The 23,715-nt window shown below is 39.4% G+C and overlaps 1 protein-coding gene across 2 annotated transcripts in view; it reads left to right on the top strand.

The window, feature by feature from the left end:
- Positions 1-2,334: 2,334 nt before the first annotated feature.
- Positions 2,335-23,715, top strand: part of LOC113122362 (aldehyde dehydrogenase, mitochondrial) — a 36,088-nt gene continuing 14,707 nt past the window's right edge. Inside the window, exons 1-7 of one of the 2 annotated variants that reach the window (XM_026293660.2) lie at positions 2,335-2,529; positions 8,609-8,713; positions 16,103-16,243; positions 16,689-16,768; positions 16,942-17,053; positions 17,630-17,758; positions 19,875-19,988. In XM_026293660.2, coding sequence (XP_026149445.1) covers positions 2,410-2,529; positions 8,609-8,713; positions 16,103-16,243; positions 16,689-16,768; positions 16,942-17,053; positions 17,630-17,758; positions 19,875-19,988 — 801 coding nt within the window. In that variant the 5' untranslated portion in view covers positions 2,335-2,409. The remainder of the gene's footprint in view (positions 2,530-8,608; positions 8,714-16,102; positions 16,244-16,688; positions 16,769-16,941; positions 17,054-17,629; positions 17,759-19,874; positions 19,989-23,715) is intronic. The other variant, XM_026293661.2, reaches the window with a different exon arrangement.

The following is a 23,715-nucleotide window of genomic DNA, read 5'->3' as shown; positions in this document are numbered from 1 at the left end:
CTTCAACCTCTCTCTGAGGCTCAAAAAGGTGCCTAAGTTATGGAAAACTTCCTGTATTGTCCCATTACCAAAAAGAGGCCATCCCAGGACCCTTAGAGACTTCAGACCAGTAGCGCTAACATCACATGTCATGAAAGTGTTTGAGAGACTGGTCCTGCAACACCTGAGGTCTCAAGTGTCTGAATTTCTGGACCCCCCGGAGTTTGCATATCAAGAACACATCGGAGTGGAAGATGCCATCATCTTCGTAATGCACAGAGCATACTCCCATCTGGAGAGGCAGGACAACACTGTGAGAGTCATGTTCTTTGACTTTTCAAGTGCTTTCAACACTATTCAGCCCCACCTGCTAAGTGCTAAGATGCAGGATATGGAAGTTCCCGCAGACATGGTGGAGTAGATCAACGACTACCTCACTGGGTGGCCACAGTTTGTTTGCTTAGATGGCTGCATATCTGATGTGGTGATAAGCAGCACCGGTGCACCCCAAGGAACTGTACTGGCACCATTCCTGTTTACAGTCTACACCTCAAGTGTACCTCAGACCTCTGCTATAACTCAGGAACCTGTCACCTCCAGAAGTTCTCTGATGACTCTTCTATCATTGGATGCATCAATAATGATAACGAGGAGGAGTACAGACACTTGATAAAAAGCTGTGTTGATTGGTGTAACAACAACTGTCTAAAGCTCAATATCAAGAAAACCAGAGAACTGGTGGTGGACTTTAGGAGGAGCAGGAAGACCCCAGTCCCTGTCTCCATCCTTGGAGACGAAGTAGAGATTGTGGACTCCTACAAATATCTTGGAGTCCACATTAACAACAAACTGGACTGGTCAAACAATACAGATGCATTCTTCAAGAAAGGACAGAGCAGATTGTTCTTCCTCAGGAGATTCTGTTCCTTTGGCGTGTGAAACAAGCTACTGAAGATGTTTTATCAGTCTGTAGTAGCGAGTGCACTGTTCAATTCAATTCAATTCAATTCAGTTTTATTTGTATAGCACCAAATCACAATACAAATCATCTCAAGGCACTTTACAAAAACTAAAAACCCAACAAATCCCTTATGAGCAAACACTTGGCGACAGTGGAGAGGAAAAACTCCCTTTAACAGAAGAAAAAAACCTCCAGCAGTACCGGGCTCAGTTTGGGTCGTTGCCTTGACCGGTTGGGGTGAGTGGATAGAGGAGAGAGAAAAGAACAGCAACAATAAACAGCAAATAGACACTGCAGGTTGGTGGGGCCAGTAACTGCACACACATACACAAAACCCTCAAAATAATTACTTTAATACTTTATTAATTACTCTATTAAATACTATTAATTAATATAATTTTAATAATATTAAATGTAATAACTTTAAATTTGAATAACTGCTGTAACAATTGAATTTCCCCTTGAGGAATAATTAAGTACTTCTTCTTTTTCTTCTTTAACATATCTTGATGAATAAATAACTTGTGGGCACAAGATAACTTATCCCAAAAGACAACACCTTGTACACACACTAAATAAATAAATACATAAATAAATACAACCATTCAGGACTTTAGGGGCTGCATAGAAATAGTTGGCTATCGAGCTGTTGCATCCATGACTGTTGACATAGTAGCAGTGGCTATGGCTGTAGCAACAGTGTAAGAACTGTGTGAATTCTGATTAGTTTTGAGTTAGATTTAGCTCAAACAATGGTTTCTCTTGGAGATACTCTGAATTTTCATTTAGGGTAATCATGCAATCAGAAATGAAAATGTGCTTATGTGGAATTTAAGACAAACTATCAGCCAATATATAATGGCAATTCCACCAGTTGTAGTTTTATTATGTATTTTATTTGCTAACTTGAATATTAATAAAAATTATGTATGTAGTTTGCCACAGCCATGGTTGCTGCTGTGGTAGCCAACAAATACAGTATAGAACACAGCAATTGCCAAAGCATTTAGTTTTAACATTAGCCATAGCTACAGTCTAATAAGTTTATAAAATAATCAGTAAGTAGCAACTGCACACATTCACATAGACAAGTTAGTTAGTAGCAAGTTGGCATCGTGGTCGTAGCCATTGGCTGCGGCTACAGTGTAGCTCTTAAATATTCTAGGAAAAGGATAAATATGGTCTGACAGTTCCAGGGATTAGGATTAGCAGAGAGTGTATTATAAAGTGTAATAAAATCTGTAAGGAGTGGGAGAGGAAGGAGCGTGTTAGGCTATTTAAGAAAGACTAGGCTAATAAGAGAATATAAAGCTATAGAACGGTGGTGTGGAATACAGGAGTTAGGTGGCAGTAATGCAACGAGTGGATGCAAGCTGCCGTAAAACAGCGAGGAAGAAGAAGGAGAAGGCGAAGTAGAAGAGGAAGCGCTGGAAGTAGTAATAGTTTGTGTTTGGCGTGGAGAGAGAAACATGATGCTCCGTACCGTGTTTATTCGGGTCATCCCTGGACTCAGCCGACTGTCGGTGTGTCACTATTCAGCTGTCGCCATTCCACCACCCAGCACTCAACCTGAAGTCCACTATACCAAGGTGTGACATTAACTTAACGCTAATTTAGTTAGCCATTTGATTTGATGTTAGTCAGTTGGTCAATTACATAATCACCAAGTGTTACTGCGTTGTGGAATCTCGTTAAACTGTGAGATGAAAACATATTTTCAATGCTTTTGAAAAGTAACCATGCTAATATGGTCAAGTGGTTCACGATCCAGGAGTACTCTGCATGTTTGACTAGTTTCTGTTTATTAAATGACGCAGCGCTCGTTTATTGCCACTGTTCCGGATTGACCTGTGGCCTGTCAACTGGTGACATTTGTGTTGTGCAGAAAGCAGGTAAAAGAAGAAGCCAGAACTGTGATTCTGATGATCAGTCTGAGTAGTAAGGTTGGACTTGGTTTGAGATTTGAGTTTTTGACAAGTTTGATTGAAATGATTATCCAGTTGTAGTTTGAAGTGGTTTATTGGTCATGGTCCCGGATTTATTGAAGTTCAATAATTAATCACTTTTTTCTGTAGCTGAATTACCTTCTGAGTTTGAAGTCATATTAAAAACAAACACAATAAAAAATTGATTATTTTATCTGTTCTAAAATCCAGTGACATTTTACCCCACATGACGGGGCTACATGTCACATGCTCACTCTAATTATTTAAATGCTTAAAAGTCTGTACTGAAACAAGTTATGAAAATGAAATAAATACTAAATATGTGCACTGTGTTCTTTCTTCTGGTATGTAATTTTTAATATGATGTATTATTCCCTTACAGCACAAAATTTATTTTATGAACCATGACTGGCAAAAAAGGCCTCCAAAATTATGAAACACTCCACATCCAGATAACCATCTGTTCGTAGCTTGGCCGTAAGGAAACAGAACACTACCTTCAAAAACATGGAGCCTTAGAAATAGTACTTATGTATCAGCAGTTTTTTGTTTTTTTTGTTTTTTTTAAAACAAAGTTTGATATGATTTCAAAAATGGTTGTTTATATAGGTCGACCGATCGGTGCGTTCAAAACGGTAAGAAAGTACTTACCTTTCGTTTTTAATTTAGTCTTATACATTTCATTGGTTGAATATGAAGCTACTTTTGGAGAGCGATTGTCTGGTCTGTAGTTTAGGCGTAGGCACGGGTACCAAAACATGCTAACAAGCCCAGCGGCTAAATTATTAGTCGCATACACACGGCTTCAGCTATTGATGGCCGTTGAAAACCATTCGTTTCCAACGTGTAAGTACATTGTAGCATATTAGAATTGACGCTGACCGTCATTGTGCAACAAATCTTAAAGTAGAAACGCGTGTGAAATTCAGACGAATATTCTTGCTAAAACACGCAGGATAACGTTCCTCAATAAATGCCTGTGCGTCCGACACGCAACACGGGCACGATGCGCCCACCAAAAAATACACTTTTAATGAGGAAAGTTAATGTGCACGTTTAAGCCTGAGGTTTTGTCTGAATTGCGCGCGTTTCTACTTTCACATGCTAATGACTTGTTGCATACATTGTTTGTTTACGCATATTCTTAGACTATGGCCCTTTGAATTATAGCAGTGTCTGTCAACAATCATAAGGATCATGACAGGTACCCTGCAATAAATCAATCCTGTTTTTTTCCAAAACATATTAGATGTGCATGGGATAATGTAATTATAGAAAAAGTGAGTTTAAAATGACAAATCTTGTAATTTTTTTTTTTTATAATTATAGTCTCATGGCTGAAAAGAAATTTAACCCAGTATGGCAGTATTTCACTCAGCCAACATCAGCGAAGGCCAAGTGCAATGGGAGCAGAAAAAGCAAGGACAAAAAATACTACAAACATAACAATAATACACTTTTTATTCCTGGGCACTTTTATACCTTGTGAGATGAAGGGGGAAAATTAAAATCGGCCAAAAGAATCGGCATCATATATCGGCCATCGGCTGCCCTGATTTCTAAATATCGGCATCAGCCAGAGAAAACCCATATCGGTCAACCTCTAGTTATTTATTGCATTTGCTATTTATGTAATTTCTTTCAATCAGTTCACATATTATGATATATACCTACATAAGAAAAGAGGATGGTTTAAAGGCAGATGGTAGGTGACTGATTAATTCTTGTTTTAATGCTTTGCTTTTTTAATATTTTAATGTAGTAATTTTAAACCCATACTGTGTTTTATCACAAGGTTTTCTCTGTGAGACTATTTAAAAACAAAATATCTATAGTTTGTTTCAAATCTAGCACAGTCTGGTTTATCTGGAATAAAGTTACAATGAATAAGTAACTTGGATTAACAGTCACTTCCATGATTAACAGTGGCAATTGGACCTTTATTCAGCTATCCAAATGGCATAACATGGAAGTCAATGTGATGTGTTATCAAAGCGTCAATGGTTCGACTCCAAAGCACATTTGTTATTGTTTGACCATGTGAAGGAAAAAAAAAATTGCTTTTTGTAATGAATCAGCGTAATATTTTTATTTGTAAATGAATGCCTTGGCACATGTTTTTTTTTTTTTTTTTTTTTTTTTTTTATGTTTTGAAAATATAAGGATAAATGAAGTTGATATAGAGACAGCACGATCAGAATTTCCTGGTTTGTTGACAATGGGTCCTGAAAAGCCAAGCCCACAAAACATCTGTCTCACATACGCCAATGTGTCACCAGTTAACAGGCCACAAATTAATCCGGACCGCCACCTGTGGCATTCAGGTGTGTTCAGCCAAGGAGACAACATAAAATAAATGTAAAAGTAACAACATGAGTCTATGTAGTATTGAGCAAAGACAAACTTGCGAAATCTGTTTTTAGAAAAAACAGTTCAACATTGTAGAGTGAGGTTATACAACAGTAGTTAATAACTGAGTCACCTTTTCCTTTCGGCTGCTCCCTTCAGTCGCTACAATGAATCATCTGCCTCCATTCAACCCTATCCTCTGTATCCTCCTCACACACACCAACTATCCTCATATCCGCCTTCACTACATCCAAGAACCTCCTCTTTGGTCTTCCTCTAGGCCTCCTTCCTGGCAGCTCTAACGTCAGCATCCTTTTACCAATGTATTCACTGTTCCTCCTCTGAACATGTCCAAACCATCTCAGTCTGGCTTCTGTGGCTTTTTCTCCAAAACATCTAACATGAGCTGTCCCTCTGATGTACTCATTCCTGATCCTATCCATCCTCATTACTCCCAAAGAAAACCTCAGCATCTTCGGCTCTGCTACTTCCAGCTTCTTCCTCTTGCCTTTTTCTCAGTGGCACTGTCTCTAAACCATACAGCATTGCTTGTACACCTTTCCTTTCATTCTTGCTGACACGCTTTTGTCACACATCACACCTAACACTTTCCTTTACCCGTTCCAACCTGCTTGTATACGTCTCTTCACTTCTATTCCACGCTCTCCGTTGCTCTGGACTGGTTGACCCTAGGTACTTAAAATCCTCCACCTTTTTCACCTCTACTCCCTGTAACCTCACCGTTCTACTTGAACCCCTCTCATTTGCGCACAAGAAGGGGCTCAAAGCTGATCTTTGGTGCAGTCCCACCTCCACCTTGAACTTCTCTGTCACCCCTACAGCACACCTCACCACTGTCTTACAGTTCTCATACCTGTCCTGCACCACTCGGACATACTTCTCTGCCACTCCAGACTTCCTCATACAAAACCACAGCTCCTCTCTCGGCACCCTGTCATATGCTTTTTCCAAATCTACAAAGACACAACGCAGCTCTTTCTGGCCTTCTCTGTACTTCTCGATCAGCATTCTCAAAGCAAATATTGCATGTGTGGTACTCTTACTTGACATGAAACCATACCGCTGCTCACAAATGTTCATTTCTGACCTCAGCCTAGTGTCCACTACTCTTTCGCATAACTTCATTGTGTGACTCATCAACTTTATTGCTCTGTAGTTTCCACAACTCTGCATGTCTCCCTTGTTCTTAAAAATGGGCACCAATACACTTCTCCTCCATTCCTCAGGCATCCTCTCACTCGCCAAGTGCCAAGATCTTGTTAAGTAGTCCAGTCAAAAACTCTGCCACCTCTCCTAAACACTTCCATACCTCCACAGGTATGTCGTGCGGACCAACTGCATTTCCACTCTTCATCCTCTTCAACGTCTTTCTCACTTCATCCTTACTGATGTTTGCTACTTCCTGCTCCACAACAGTCACCTCTTCTACTCTGTGCTCTCTAACATTATCCTCATTCATCAACTCTTCAAAGTATTCCTTCCATCTTTCCACACACTTGTGGCACCTGTCAACACACTTCCATCCCTGTCCTTGATCACCCTAACCTGTTTGCACATCCTTCCCATCTCTGTCTCTCTGCCTCGCCAACCTGTACAAATTCACCTCTCCCTCCTTAGTGTTCAACCTATTATACAAATCCTCATATGCTCTTTGTTTGGCCTTTGCCACCTCTACCTTCATCTTATGCTGCATCTCCCTGTACTCCTGTCTGTTCTCTTCTGTCCTCTGTGTCCCACTTCTCCTTAGCTAACCCTTGCCTCTTAACACACTCCTGAACTTCCTCATTCTACCACCGTCTCCTTATCTGCTTTCCTCTTTCCAGATGACACACCAAGTACATTCCTACCTGTCCTCCTGATCACTTTAGCTGTAGCTGTCCAGTCATGACACAACCGTCGGAAACAACCCTCTGCATTTACCCAGACTTGGGACCGCCACATGAAGACACTGGATTGTGCCCCTTTGTGGTTGCACTTAATAACTGAATCACCTGGTGGTTTTAATTCGTCTATGAATTGGTAATTTGAGCATGTGATGTTTATAAGCTGTGCCCATTTACGCCACCAGTCCACTACATCTAGACTTTTGACAGGCAAATATGCAGTTTTGAACCTCTAGACCAAGGGTCTCCGACTCCTCGAGGTCCACTGTCATGCTTGTGTTCAGCCAATCAGAAATGGCAAGGGCAGGGATAGATGGAAAAAGAAGCAGGACAAGTGGACCGCGAGGGCTGGAGTTGGGGTCTCCTGCTCTAGGCTAAAAAACGAATGGGGCTTTTCCACTAGCATTACTCAAGTTGGCTGTATTCGTTTTTTTTTTTAGTTTTTCCGTTAGGGGATAGTACTTGGTAGCAGGTACTTTGTAGTACCTCCTCTTTACCGAGGCAAATGGCTAACGCTACTTGCAAAACCACACAGTGGTCCTACGAGGAGATGTGGACGTTTCTATGCTTGTGGCATCAAGGCAGTTTTGTGCTGCCATGGTACTACGGCCCCACCCATGGTAAGGTGGTACACAATTGTAATGGAAATTGACCGAGTCGAGTACAGCCCAGTAGTGATAAAACTGAAATGGAAACAGCACTATATACAAAGCCTTATCTATCTAGAAATGTAGGACTGAAAATCAGGACAGCAAAATCAACCTCTTTGTTTCTTCCTAAAACACGATTATCAGAGATTCTTTCTTCATTTTATTTAATTTTAGTGTTCAGATTTATTTTCTTAAAATACTGTACACTGCCAGTTGGGAAGTTGGATAAACTTAACTCAATTGTGGGGTGTGTCCAAACTTTGAAATGGTAGTATAGATCTTATATCTTGTTTATATTGATTTTTGCTAATATTCATTAATATGGAGATTGATTATGTGTGAAGCATTTTGTAACACAAATGCTCAATAAAGATGATCCATAACCCCCGTCAGAACGTTTAATGTGCCACCCAATTCCCCAGAGTCCAAAAACCCAGAATTATGTTACAACAATAAATAAAATAGACTAAAGAGGTAAGAAACTACAGATGGGAAAAAGTAGTTTCCCTTTTTGTGTTAATAAATAAAATTAGAATTTTTAAAAATATAAGATAAGAAAACCTTTATTTGTCCCGCAATGTGGAAATTGCATTGTTGCAACAGTAATGTACAAGTACACAGCAGAGTGCCAGACGTACCAAGGATGTAAGATAAATAAGAAACTAAAAATATTAAAAAATACTACGTGGAAAAAAACTATAAAGCTACAAAAAGTGTGTATCTTATAATAAATTGAATTACACAGTGAAGTCAACAGTCAAGTAAATGTTTGTTTCTGTACAAATGTAGCTTTTGTAATGATATATTTAAATGTTTCAGCTGTTCATCAACAACCAGTGGCAGGATGCAGCAAGTGGGAAAACTTTCCCTACCATCAACCCGGCAACTGGGGAAGTAATCTGTCAAGTTGCAGAGGCTGATGAGGTAAACAAACGCTGTCATATAAAACTGCTTAAATTTACATTTCTTTATTTCTGATTATACTATTTAGTTCATTAGCCCACTCAGTGGTGACCTCACCCTGCCTGGTACTGGGTTTTTTTAAATCCAGAGTTGTTTCTCCAGATCTTAGTCAACTACTACAGTTGATCTTCTTCCTTTAGTGGTTTTTACTCTTCCTAATCTTACTCTTCAGCTCCGTCTGGATGCTTTTTATATCCTTTATTTCCAGACGTTTTAAGATTTATTTTTTTGATTAAGCTGGAGTTCAATTTGAGGTGTCATCTGGGACTTATTTGAGAAACACTACACCCTCTTGGTGTCTATGATGTTCTGAAGAAAGACATTGATGTAGTCCTTAATACTGGATGTGAGGCCATTAGTGTCTTCTCTATGTGAATCACAAAGCATCTCACAGTTTTTGTCTTAAAACAGTCTTTCATGGTTTCCCCAGACTATTTCCTTGCTTATGATCAGTCATTGTCATCCATACCCATGCTTGGTAAGATAGAGCCAATGCTTGAAGTGTGGGATTTGAAGTCAGTCTGGTTTCATCCTGAATTGTGGTGCTTGAAATGTGAAAATGGTGTATTGGTATTACAGAAAAGTAATTTCTAGTTCTCCTTGCTTTGTCATACTATCCTTGTTGAATGAGATGTATGGAACTGTGCTGCTTGGTCACCTGCACCTGACACTACCACACTAAAATCTAATGCAGTTATCTCTCCCTTGGTGCTCTCATTAACTTAATCGAGCCAGTATCTTCACTGACTGACTGAAAATGAGACAAAAATCATTAATCTGGTTTTGGTTTTTGTTTCACTTACCTTGAATGCTACTCTACTTACATTTTAAATTAACTGACTGTAATTACTAAGGAGTAAAATTGTGCATTTATTGATCACGTTTTCATACTGTGAACTCTGGTGCTCTCTCTCTTCTTGAGCATGAAAAATAGACAAAATTTTGTCTGTCTTGCTAGCCCAAAGAGACTTGTAGCTAACAACACAGCATAGTTGCTACTTATTGTTGGGATTGCTGTGCAAAGCAGCGATCCCAAGATATGTTCTTCGTTTTTTCTCTTTATTATTGTTCCGCCGTTTTTCGGTCGCTATCTAGTCCAACGTAGAAACGTCATTCAAACACAGTCGCATTCAGCTCAATGAGGAGAGGGTTGCTTCTACTTTTTCCAGCGATATCTTTTATAATTTCCGAAATATTCCAGGTTTTGTCTGAATTTTTTCCCATGAATGGAGAGAACGTTAAAATCCCCTTCAACTTTGTCCACTTTCAGCTTTAACTGTCAGCATACTTTCATCTACAAACACCATTCAATCTTTAAACGGGTCAGAAGGCATTAATCTATAAGTCTTGTATTCAGTTTTTTGATATCTATTACGGGTTTTCTTTAATCGCAGTTTAAGTTTTATGTTGTTTTTTTTTAGGCTTTTTCTGAATTTTACATTGGTGTCTATGGGAACGGAATGTTCACAGCTAGAGTGGTGACATCATCGCTAGAGAGGAGAAGCTGTTAAGTTTATGGAAAATTTTTCTCTCTAACTTGCCGTCACGGCCACAATTTTGAATCTTCATACACCATTTTCTCAAAAGTAGTAGAGATTTTTGTCTTCTTTCAGGTAATGCTGTTCTCATTTTGATAGGACCCACAGTTTTTCCACCAGGTGGCCAAACAGATAGAGAGTGACTGCTCAATCTCTCATTCATACCCATTATAAAGAGCTCTAGCATTTCTGGTGAAAAACACAAATGAAGGCTGTTTCTAACTTGCCACCAATCCTTCATTTTTTGGAGTATCTTCTCAAAAAGTGGATCAGTCTCTTAGTTCAAGCTTCCTGTCACTGTTGGTGAAAGAATTATTTTGATAGGTTTTTATATAGTTTTTCTGTAGTCCTCCATTTTGTGAGGTGAAGTTTTCTCAGCTTCTCCAATCTGCTTGTGTAAAATGCTGTGTCACTCCCACTCCGGGCTTAGGTCACCATAGCAACAGCTCACAAAGCAATAGCAGAACAACAGCTGTCTGTGGTTGGTAATTAAAACGGACGTTGCCTATTGGCATACAGCTTCGGGTACCAAGTGAGGCCATTTTCAATATCAGCCATGGTTTTCTGACATGGTCAGACTTTCACAATAAAGGTCTACAGTTATTTACAGGAAGATATCACATTTTTGTAAAGTATAAGGAATATTCAAAATAAAGTCCAGATTCTTTTGTAAGTTCCCATGAGTCTCCTGCAGCTCTTTGTCCTTTCAAAATAAAAACCTTTTTATAGCATTTTCTCAAAATAAAAGCACCCTCACTACAGTTTGTATTTCGTGATCATTGCAACTGCGTCAGGCGATTCAAAACGTGCTTCGGCAACGCCGTTTGCCTCAAGCTTTTTGTGGCAATCAGCAATCCCAACGCAATTTCTTCAGAAATTGCATCGTCTAGTTTTTAATAGAATTAGTTACGACCTAAGTTGGAGAACAATTGAGACAAGGATGTTTTGTTACAGTACCTGGCCTGTGTTGTAATGTCCACCATGCCATATCTTTAGAGAACATTTTTCTTCAGACTTCAGACAACTTTATTAATCCCCAGCGGGGGTAATTGGTTTGAGCAGTGCGAGGTTCTCTCACACACACACACCCATACCCATAAGTGCCATTGATGCATTAAAAAAACAAAAATAAAATATATACACTAAAGATTATAGATCATTTAAAAAAAAAAAAAAAAGCTACACGCTGACCAGAACACGAGGAATAACAAGCATGTAAAATCAAATAAATATATTTTTAGAAAAAGGGTAGACATTACAAAGAATTTAAAAGGCGAATTGCAGGGGGAATAAAGGATTTTAAATAGCAATTAGTTTTACATCAGGATAGAATATACTGACGTTCTGGGGGCAACAAAGAAAATTCATAATTTAAAACATGGTCTGGTGAGGCTTGTGCTTTTGTTGGTCACGAACTGCCGCCAAGTCTCTCTGTTTGACTCCTGTAATTTTTGAACAGGTTCTCACCTGTCCTTCAGTGTAAGACTATGGAACCAGCAAATAAAAGAAAAACACAAGTTTTCAGTAAAAGACTGGGGGACCCGTTACATATTTGAATGATATATTGCTTTTATCTGCACGATCAAAACTGATGGAGTAATTTAAGTTTGTTTCGGCGTTATCAGGAGAAGATGCGTCAAAACGCGCCAGCGTGTTTGTCGACCCCTGAGGGTTAAATTAACCAGTTTCCTTGAGTTTGACTGTCCTTTTAAATTTTATCTTTTCTTTCCTTTTGCAGTTTCATGACCTTGCCAATATACCCTTTTTGTCATTTTAACATACCACTTTATTACAGTGGGTTCTCCCACCTTTACCCCCAAATCAAGATTAACTCTTAGTTAAGAGTTCAGTCTTAGACTTGTCCTTTTTTGTTCATCGTTATGCAAACTGTCAGTGTTCTCATTTCTGTACAGTCAACACCAATGCATTGGGTTTTACAACCAAAGTTGTGAGCACACATTTACTGGTAACGTTACCAATGGCCATTAGTGTAGCATTACACAAACCTTGGTGTTGGCCGGTATACAGGTGGGTTGTCTTGGCATCCCACTACCTCTGCTAGAGTGCTACAGCTCCATTTCCAAATGAATATGAGCCATCTGATCTGAAACTTACCACCAGCACCATCCCCAAGTTGACAGATGTCTCCAACGGTGTCGTCAACATGAACTGTCAGCTGTCTCCAAGTAATCCACAACTTCCATGTTCAGAAATTTATCATAGTCTGTAAAAGACACAGTCAGGTCCTCCTTCATTGGCTCTGGAGGAGTTTCAGGGTCCTGGTCATCCTGTGAAATGGACTGATACATTTGTTTGTTAATTGTTGTGTCAATAAGGCGTTGACAAAGGCCTCTAATACATGGAATGCAACAGCAACCACAGGTGACTAAAATGGCAGTCATCACAGCCATTGAGATGAGTATGGACTGGATCAGGCCGCTCCATTTACCAAACATTCCTTCCAGCCAAGAAGTGAAGGGGTTGTCAATACCAGCATTCTCAGCGAGCTCCTCAGATAAGGCTTGGAGTCCTTGTAAAGCTCGAGTGACAGATCCATCTGGGGAAGTGTTGTTAGGAATAAAGGTACAACAGGCAGATCCAAACATTTTACAAACACCTCCCTCCTTAGCCAGCAACATGTCTAATGCCATCCGGTTCTGCCAGATCATAAGACTAGTTTTACCTAACTGCTCTGCTAAACCTCTGACAGCATCTCTAGTGTAGTTAATGAATCTCTGCTGGTTATAATACAAATAATTTATCCAATCAACATTTTATAAATGGTTAACCACCAAAACAGAAAAGATTCAAACCCTGCTGCAACTTGGTTTCTGGCTTTATACTCGTCGGGAACTCCTCTGGGCACTCTGATGGCATCAATATATACTCTGTTATCAAAACTGCCGGCTGCTACAGTGTCTCTTTTCACACGGTGTGGGCTGTCTAGGGAAGAACCAGACAGAGGTAATACATCTCACTGCCTGCAATGATAAATGAGATGGTAGTGATTCAGCTTTAAAACATCTTTAAGGGTTTAAGGATCAATCTGATTTCTGGTTTTTTACAAGATCCATCTACTAACACTGTCATTTCAGCATCTTTATAAGGTGTGTCAGTTTGGTTAACCCTGGGCAACACTCTATTCTCAGTTTCAGCAATATAGTCATGGCCCACCATCCTCAGCTATAGGCATTAATGTAGCAGGATTAAAGGTTGTACATCGTTCAATAGTGAGATGTGGCTGTGAAAGCAATGTAGTCATGGAGGATAAATGTTTAGCTGGTGACATGTATGCTATCCCAACTTTATATATCAGTATCATCTCATGATTATAGTCCTCTAATTTCATTATGTGAGTGTATTAATCAAGTCAAAGAATGGATGTGCCAGAATTTTCTCCAGCTTAATACAGACAAGACAGAAGTGATTGTTTTTGGCCCCAAAAATGAAAGGTCAAAGGTCATTGCTCACCTTGACTCCATGTCATTGAAAGCTACAAATCAAGCCAGAAACCTTGGTGTAATCATTGACTCAGACCTGAATTTTAACAACCACATAAAATCCATCACTAAATCTTCCTATTACCACCTGAAAAACATTGCTAGAATAAAAGGTTTTCTGTCTACACAAGATGCAGAAAAACTTGTTCACGCATTTATCTTCAGTAGGTTAGATTATTGTAATGGCTTGTTCACAGGTCTTAGCAAAAAGTCAATCAGGCAGCTGCAGCTAATCCAGAATGCTGCTGCCAGAGTCCTTACAAACACCAAGAAACTGGACCATATCACACCAGTTCTCAGATCACTACACTGGCTTCCCGTTAGTCAAAGGATAGATTTTAAAATTTTATTGCTAGTTTATAAAGCACTAAATGGTTGTGGACCAAAATATATCCAAGATATATTGGTTCCCTATGAGGTTTCCAGACCCCTCAGGTCATCTGGGACAGGTCTATTGTGTGTTCCCAGAACCAGAACCAAACAAAGTGAAGCAGCATTTAGTCACTACGCTCCTCACTTGTGGAACAAACTTCCTGAACACCTGAGGTCTGCTCCAACTGTCAGCTCATTCAAATCAGGACTGAAAACACTGTTTACTGCTGCCTTCGAATAATTGTTATCTTTGTTTTCTTAATGTGCTTTTATGTTTTATTTTAATTTACTTTACTTGATTTAAATTTATTTTATGTTGAATGTCTTTATTTTAAACGCTCTTTCAATGCTTTTAATGCTTTTAATGTAATTGTATGCCTTGTAAAGCACTTTGAGTTGCGTAGTGTATGAAAGGTGCTATACAAATAAATTTGCCTTTGCCTTTGCCTTATGGGACCGGGGCGGAGGGCTTTCAGTCAGGAGTCTTAAGACTCCCCCGTGCATGGTTTGTAGGTCCAAGCCTGGAAGGAAGAGGAGATATTGCGATCCCGGACGAGCCCCCAAGTTGTTAGGTAAATTCTTTTTAAAAAATAGACTCAGAGGACGAACTTCGGTAAGATTATATAGAAGTTTTACTTGCAAGGAGTAACAGTCACACAGCACCTTAGTACAGCATGAGGATCACTGGCCCTTAGCTGGGCAGCACATCATTTTAATGCTATGATACAAACAGTCATGTGATAGAAGAAGAAAGAGGAGGCAGTTTCCCATGAAACTGCAAAACATCTGGGTTTCGATACTAAGTGTCTTATCAGAAAGTGAAGGTCAGAACAGACTGACCTTAGGAAGAGGCAAGAGGTAACAGGCCCTACTCAACAGTGCTTTTGACTTTAAAGTAAAGTGGATTAACAAACCTGAGGGTAAACATTTTAATTTCTCTAACAATAGTGATTGAGGGATTAGGGACAAGGCTGGACGTCATTGACTTCCTGTTCACGTCTCTTTAAGATGCTCGAAAGTGTCTGATTTAAACACAGCTGTTTTTTGCTGCCCACTGCTGTGGCCGCCTGTTCTTGTCTACAATCCAGGCGCAGTTCACCTTGAACGCACCTACAGTTATAACCATGAAACTGAGGTACCCAAGCGGTGCTGAGAAGCAAAGAAAATGAGAGGAGAGCAAACAGTTAGTAGGTTCTTTGGCCAAGGTAACATCATATTTCAGAGACAAAAGAGGAGAAAGGAAGAAAGACATGAAAATAACATTTGAGGAGGAGAAAGAAATAACAAGGAGAAAGAATGAAAACTGGAGGAACTCAGTGACATCGGAAGAGAAAAGGAGGGAAAGATGAAAATAATTACAGAAGAAAATATAGTGGTGACATAGAAGAAACAGTGTAAGACGATAAAAAAGATTCAAGAAACGGTTAAAGAAGGGCAGGAGTAATACAAGGGTAATACATTGCTTTGTGAGGTCGAAGAAGTTGAAGTGAGAAGAAGTTAAAGGCATGACTAAAGAAGCCCTGGATGTGGAGCGCCCCATACAGATGTTCGCCTTGGGCCCTCAAATTGCTAAATTGCAACCGGTCAAGACAGATGGCTGCCCAAACTGAGCCTGGTTCTGCTTGAGGTTTCTTTCATTAAAGGGAGTTTTTCCTCTCTAAAGTCACCAAGTGCTTGCTTTGGAGGACTTTGCTGGGTTTCTATGTAAAGAATATTTTTCATTGTGATGTGGCATTATACAGATGAAATTGAATTCAACTGAATGGAATAACATGGCTGTTGCGTTTTAAAATATATTATGGATATTTATATTTGGATCAAATAAAGTTAGTTGCGATTGTCAGTCGCCAATGGAAATTTTGATTAACTTAATTTTACCAACATACATTCTTACTTAAAACCACCAACTCACTATCATGTTCTGGTGTTAATATTTACAGGCAGATGTAGACAAGGCAGTGAAAGCGGCACATAATGCCTTCAGGTTGGGGTCACCATGGCGGCGGATGGATGCCTCTCATCGCGGCCTGCTACTCAGTCGTTTGGCTGGTGCCATTGAGAGGGATGCTGCCTATCTTGCTGTGAGTCATCATCCAATAGAAGAACCTCACTAAACAGGAGCTGGTGAAAAGAAATTCTTTTAGTTAGTTTAGTTGTCCATTACCTAGTCACTGTGTTGTTAACAGGACAATACTGGTGGTATAAAGACAAAGAAGCCAAATGCTAATGTCAGTGAGTACACAAAATGTATTGTTAGTTTTAGTCAATGTATGGGATGTGTAGATGAAAAACAGAAAATCACCAGACTTAATCATTTGAACTTTCTGGAGGACTGAAGAAATTCTGCCACTAAGTATTTGGATGAGTTGGTTCTGTGTAAATCAAACTTGACCCTTTTATTATACAGTCTCTATACACATATGATAAATGACTCTACATTGTACTACAGAGCACAATGTCTGACACAACCCTTTCCTGTGGTCTGTTGTATTAAATGTACTATAAGATATTGTCTTGTTGCCACAGGAACTGGAGACCCTTGACAATGGGAAGCCATATGCCGTTTCCTATACTGTGGATCTTCCCAATGTGGTGAAATGTCTGAGGTGACAAACGCACAACACAAGATTTTATGTTCTTTTAAAGATTTGTTGTGTACCATTTTTGGCCACAAAGAAGCAAAATGTTTTCAAAATAAAGTAAAGTAGCTCTGCTTTGAAAAACCTTTGGAGCACAGATTTTTTTACTAACAGGTCTAAACCCATTGTGTCGTCCTTAGGTACTATGCAGGCTGGGCTGATAAATGGGAGGGAAAAACCATCCCAATCGATGGAGACTATTTCTGCTACACGAGACATGAACCCATTGGAGTCTGTGGACAGATCATACCGGTGAGGGGGGTTGGATGTGTAGGTAGGCAGGGATGAAAATATTTCTGTTTTCTTTTAGCAGAATGAGCACATCTTCAAAGTTTAAACCAGGGATGGGCAATCCATGTTCTAGCTTCTGATTGGCCAAACACTGGGCTGAGCCAAAATGAGATGCTCTAATCTACGGAGGTCTTGGTTTGTGTCAACTGTTGCTGTCTGTACCATTGAGTCACTCCCAGCCCTAGTGAGTGATGTATCTCACTGTGTAATGCTGCTTTTGGCCAACAGTGTAAACTTTAACTAAAGTTAACTTTCTACTAAAGTAATAGCATTTTAATTTAGGTACTGGAAATTGTATTTTTACTTTGACTGCCTCACCACCTTTCACCTTTTTGTCACCTTTTGCAAAAAATGTTGAGATATGTTAAACCGCAAAGGATACATCACATGAAGCCTTTGTTTCCTGAGGAAAGAAGGCCGCATTTGACGGCCCTTTTCGCAACATGCAATCAGCCTTCGAAGGATGTGGCCCACTGAACTGGGACACAGCTCATGTCTTAAACCCTGGTCTTTCTTCCATCTCTCCTTTATTTCTAGTGGAACTTCCCTCTATTGATGCAGGCCTGGAAACTCGGCCCTGCCCTTGCAACCGGTAATACTGTGGTGATGAAAGTTGCAGAGCAGACACCACTAACAGCACTTTATGTAGCCAGCTTGATTAAAGAGGTACTTTTTTTTTTTGTTTCTTTCTATGCCATTTCTACTCCATTACTTAACCAGCAAAATTATCATAAATACTACACAAAGGAACATTAAGATCAATTTTTATGTTGTTAATAAATGCCATATTTACACATAGCCATTCCATGGGTAAAAAAAACATTTAATTAAAGTAGCCAATTCTTACATTTTTGAAGACATTGGTCTTCTGTGTTCCCAAGTTAGACATGGCTCTCTTCAATTGGTAGATTTGTTTTCTTTTTGCTTATAAGTGATATATTATATTATATTATATTATATTATATTATATTATATTATATTATATTATATTATATGTTGTAGCCTCAGTTTTGTGGTCATGAAATTAATGACATTAGGCTACCAAACAAAACTAGCTAGAAATCTAGTTTAGGAAAAAAACTTGCAAGAACACGATGCAAGACATCCAAAATAAATATCCTTGAAATAATTGCAACTATGAGTGGAATCATGTCTACAAGTACATGTGTATGTGTTGGCCATACTGTAATCTAAGTATCTTGTTATAACAAGATAACTGGAGTGTTCAGAAGTTTAGCTCTGTGGATCACAGGGTGACCCGTCTTCCCCTGTCTGATGTGAGTTAAATATATAGATTTGCATTAACAGTCAATTTGTAAAAATCCCTGCTGTCAAGTTTATTATCTTAAGTTTATTAACATTGTTTTATACTATTTTTTGTTATACTATGTCAGTATGCTTTTAATCTTTTGTTGGGTTTTATGTGCTATCTGTACTTTTAAAGAAATGTTACTTTATTTGTAAATTTAGGCATTTTCAGTTTATTGCCAGAAGAAACATCAAATAGCTAAAATATTACAGACCCCTGCAGTTAATCAACACTTGCTTTATGACAGAAGCTCATGAACTCATAGACCTGCTCAGTGACTTTATCACTGTCAATAAGGAGGGAGAAATCCTGGGCACAGGGGAGGAGAGCTTTGGGTCCAATAATGAGTTCTGTTTTATTGTTGTTGAGTTTCAAGAAGTTATTGGCCATCCAGATTTTGATGTCAGTCAGGCAGTTTGTGATCGTGGAGAGAGTGACTGGGGTGATGGATTTGGAAATGTACAGTTGTGTATTGTCAGCATAACAGTGAAAATGAAGTCCAGGGTGGTGTATGATTTACCCAAGGGGCAACATGTAGAGGATGAAGAGGACAGGGCCAAGCCCTGAGCCTTGTGGGACAACGTGGGTGACTGGGGTGGTGTGAGTTTTGCAATTGTTAACAGAGACATAGTGGTAACGATGAGAGAGGTAGGAGGTGAACCGGTTTAGTGCTGAACTGGTGATACCAAAGGATGACTACAAACGGTTAAGTACGATGGTGTTGAAGGCGACACTGAGGTCAAGGAGGATTTCTATGTACATGGATTTCAATAATTCTGAGCAACTGTGCAACTCAGTTCTGCAGCACTGCACTGAAGTTAGGAAAATATCCATATTCCACCTGTAGTGGTAGACAGCAAGCTACAAGTTAAACTTTATCAAACTGAGCTGTCCTCAGTGCAGGACAAACTGGTCTCTGTGCAGCTGCTATGAGCAGGGACAGTCTCCAGCATGAAGGACAACTTGTTCTGGTAACATCTGACTGTAGCTCATCTGCTTTACAATGGTTTAAAAAGCCATTGTATATATTTAAGCAAAGTTTTGCTAATGTCGAATCTTTTCAACCTCATGGAAATCTCATCAGTAAGTTATCACTTCTCGTTAGCTCTGCACCCCTTTGGAGCAGGCTGTAATTCACATCCTGGGTAGAGACATTAGACTATCATATGGAAAACGTGTACATGCTGTCTGGGAGTATGCATTTATGAAAATTTGTAAACCTTCCTACCCCTAATTGCCACAACCTTTGGAACCTGGTATCTCCTGAAGTGCTAACAAAATGTCACTTCTTCAGTACACAATCCTTGCTCCCCAGTTTGATTAACTTGTTAACTTCTGAAGCATTTATTAGCCTCGCATGTGAGGTTATCAAGCCCAGGCCAGTTTGGGTCAGAGTAAAGTCTTATAAGCTAATTTACTGACCAAATTTGACCAAAATGACCATATTTTCTAAAGGCTTTGCTGACTTTCCAGGTGGGTTTTCCTGAAGGTGTTGTGAATGTCTTGCCTGGCATGGGGCCATCAGCTGGTGCTGCCATTGCAAGACACATGGATGTTGACAAAGTGGCCTTCACGGGATCCACAGAGGTAGGATAATACTATTTTTGTCTTTAGTTATTGGCTGGAAAGTAACATACTGTATATGTAGTACTGTATGTAGGACTACTCTATATCCGATTGATTTATCCCTTTGATTATTACTGTTGTACTTATCTACAATAAACATAACCCTGCCTTCTAGATTTGGGGTGGAGTGTACTGGGGTACATAATATATTTTTCACAGATATATGTTTTCTTGGTTTTTTTTAAGGGATGGGTTCTAGATCACAGAATAACTGGGTTTTCTCTGGAAAAAGAAAATAACTTCTCTTGCAATAAACACAGTAAAAAGGGGACGGGATCAATAGATAGTTTAACACAGTGTTTCCCAAACCTTTTCTGCATGGTCTCCCCTTTTTAGATAAGTATATTTTCATACTCTGTGTCCCATTTTATATTGCATATTTCCCCCTAAAAAATTAATGTTAGTGGCATCTAATGTTAGTATTTTCAGTTGTTAGCATTTTCAGACACACAACACACTATGGTCTCTCCTCATTACCTGCCATTGTACTGGTGAAGCCGACGGAGATATATACCTTGTCATATATTTTTGTCTTTGCTTTGGAAGCTGTGCTTTAAGTTGGTGAAGATTCATCCTCTGTTATAACGTTATGTTTAGCTGCCGTTTCACAAGCTTGTTTGTTCACACCCCCCATTAGGAATGTTGAACTTGAAGTAAAATCAGCTTGCTGATTGTTGTTACAGCGACATCACTTCTACATGACATTCAACAACAATGCTAGTAAAAATTTTCACGTTCTGCTTTGAGCTATCAAATGGATTCAGCTATCTGAATTTTATCTGTCGGATAGGCAGCCTGGACATCGACATTGGTCCATTTGTGTTTTTTTTTTGTTTCGCCCCCCCATGTGAAAACTGTTACTTTTTTATTTTTTAGAAATGCCGGTTGCTGGTGCTGCATTGGCTTAGTGTTTGATGACTCGACGTACATCACTTGCATTTCCTATTGTTCTGAAAAATATGTACTCCAAAGAAGGAGCTTGTAAAGTCCCCAAAAACAGCAATGTAAGTAGTATTGTAGTTCTTGTGGTTCCTACAGTTCAATTCAATTTTATTTGTATAGTGCCAAATCACAATACAAATCATCTCAAGGCGCTTTACAAAAAACAAACAAAAAAATCCCAACAAATCCCTTATGAGCAAGCACTTGGCGACAGTGGAGAGGAAAAACTCCCTTTAATGGAGGAAAAAACCTCCAGCAGAATTGGGCTCAGTGTGGGCGGCCATCTGCCTCAACCGGTTGGGGTGAGTGGACAGAGAAGAGAGAAAAGATCAGCAACAATAAACAAATAGACACTAGACACTGTAGGTTGGTGGGGCCAGTAACTGCACATCAGCAATATACGGCTCCAGGACCAGGGACACCTGCAGAAAGTACAGGGAGAGAGGATAGAGAGAGGGAGAGAGTGCAAAGTTAGTGACATTCAATGGTGGAATATACATATGAGGAGGGAGGAGAGGGGAAGGGAGGGGAGGGGAGGGCTAGGATAGGGGAGCTTAGTGCACCGGTGGTCCTCGGGCACCATACGCTTTGTCAAAAAGGAAGGTTTTAAGTCTAGCCTATAAAGTACAGAGAGTGTCTGCCTCCTGAACCCAAGCTGGGAGCTGGTTCCACAGGAGAGGAGCTTGATAGCTAAAGGCTCTGTCTCCCATTCTATTTTTTGGAACCACAAGTAGACCTGCACTCTGAGAGTGAAGTGCTCAATTGGGATAATATGGTACTATGAGGTCTTTAAGGTATGAAGGAGCTTGATTATGAAGGGATTTGTATGTGAGAAGAAGGATTTTAAATTCTATTCTGTATTTTATAAGGAGCTAATGAAGAGAAGCTGTTAGGAGAAATGTGATCTCTCTTGCTAGTTCCTGTCAGGACTCTGGCTGCAGCATTCTGGATTAACTGGAGGCTTTTTATGGAGTTACTGGGACATCCAGATAGTAATGAGTTACAGTAATCTAGCCTGGAGGTAACAAATGCATGGAATAGTTTTTCTGCGTCATTTTGAGACAGAATTTTGGCATCTAATTTTGGCAATGTTGCACAAGTGAAAGAAGGCAGTTCTAGAGATTTGTTTTATGTGAGAGTTCAGGACGTGTCCAGGTCAAAAATAACTCCAAGGTTTTTCACAGTAGTGTTGGAGGCCAGGGTTATGCCATCTAAAGTAGCTATAATTTTAGAAAATCTATTTCTGAGGTTTTTAGGCCCAAATACAATAACCTCTGTTTTCTCTGAATTTAAAAGTAGAAAGTTAATGGTCATCCAGGCCTTTATGTCATTTAGACATGCTTGAAGTCTGGTTAACTGGTTTGTGTTAACAGAGTTTCATACAGATTTCGATAGATACAGCTGAGTGTCATCTGCATAGTAGTAGTAATTAATAGAGTGCTTCCTAATAACATTGCCTAGAGGAAGCATGTACAAGGTGAACAGAATCAGTTCTAGCACAGAACCTTGTGGAACTCCATGACTAACTTTTGTGCGTGTGGAAGGTTCATCATGGACATGAACAATCTGGAATCTGTCCAATAAATAGGATTGGAACTGAACGAATGTCTGGGACGCTCCGGGGGGGGGTTCACGTGCAGTGCGGTCAAGATGGAGGTGTGTGATTCCGGTAAGAGAAACAGGAGAGGGGGTCTCAGTGTAACTGGTTTAACCCTCTGGGGTCTGAGGGGGTTTTTGGGGCCTGGACAAATTTTGACATGTCCTGACATTTGTGCTTTTTTCAGTGTTTTTTAAACATATTAATGTCTAAAGTCTAATAACACTGTAATCAGCACAAAATTGGCTACAATAATATGTGAGCAGCAAGTTTATACATGATTGTGTTTTTGAGAAAAAAGTGTTTATGCATGGTTAGTGCAAAACTACATTTTTTTACTCACTGAAATAAGACCATAAAACAGAACATTGGTTCACAAGACTTTGGAGACCTGCATGTTGTAGGCTAACTGAGGTCCTACAGATAATTCAAGAGCTACTGTAGTAGAAGACTCATTTATTGCAGGTATAGGAAGCATCTGCTGAATTTTCTCTAATAGTTGTGATTTTATTTGTAAAGAAACTCATAAAGACATCACTGCTGAGAGCTAAGGGAACACTGGGCTCAACAGACCTGTGACTTTTTGTCAGCCTGGCTACAGTGCTGAAAAGAAACCTGGGATTGTTCTTATTTTCTTATATTATATATTTCTTATATAGTATGCAGTTCTGGCTTTATGGAGAGCTTTTTTTATATGTTAATAGACTCGTTTTCCAGGCTAGATAAAATTTCTCTAATGTTGTGGAACGCCACTTCCTTTCCAGCCTTCATGATGCCTGCTTTAAGGTACAAATATGTAAACTGTACCATGGAGCTAATCTCCTCTGATTCACTAACTTCTTTTTCAGAGGGGTCACAGTATCAAGCGTTTCACGCAGTGAGGCTACAGCACTGTCAACAACATGATCAATTTGGTAGGGAGTAGGATTGAAGCAGCTGCCCTCCACTGTGTTGGCACATGGCATAAATGTAAATAAAGATGGAATAATTTTCTTAAATTTATTAACAGCATTGTCAGATAAACATCTACTGTGGTGGAATTTTCTTCAGAATGCTGCATGATCCATTATCTTAAATTCGAAAGTTATTAAAGAAGGATCTGACAAAACAGGATTTTGGGGAAAAACTATGAAATGTTCAATTTTGATG

The sequence above is a fragment of the Mastacembelus armatus genome, chromosome 16, assembly GCF_900324485.2.
Source record: "Mastacembelus armatus chromosome 16, fMasArm1.2, whole genome shotgun sequence".
Taxonomy (NCBI): domain Eukaryota; kingdom Metazoa; phylum Chordata; class Actinopteri; order Synbranchiformes; family Mastacembelidae; genus Mastacembelus; species Mastacembelus armatus.
The sequence above is the reverse complement of the archived record's forward strand: the minus strand, read 5'-3'. Positions and strand labels throughout refer to the sequence as shown.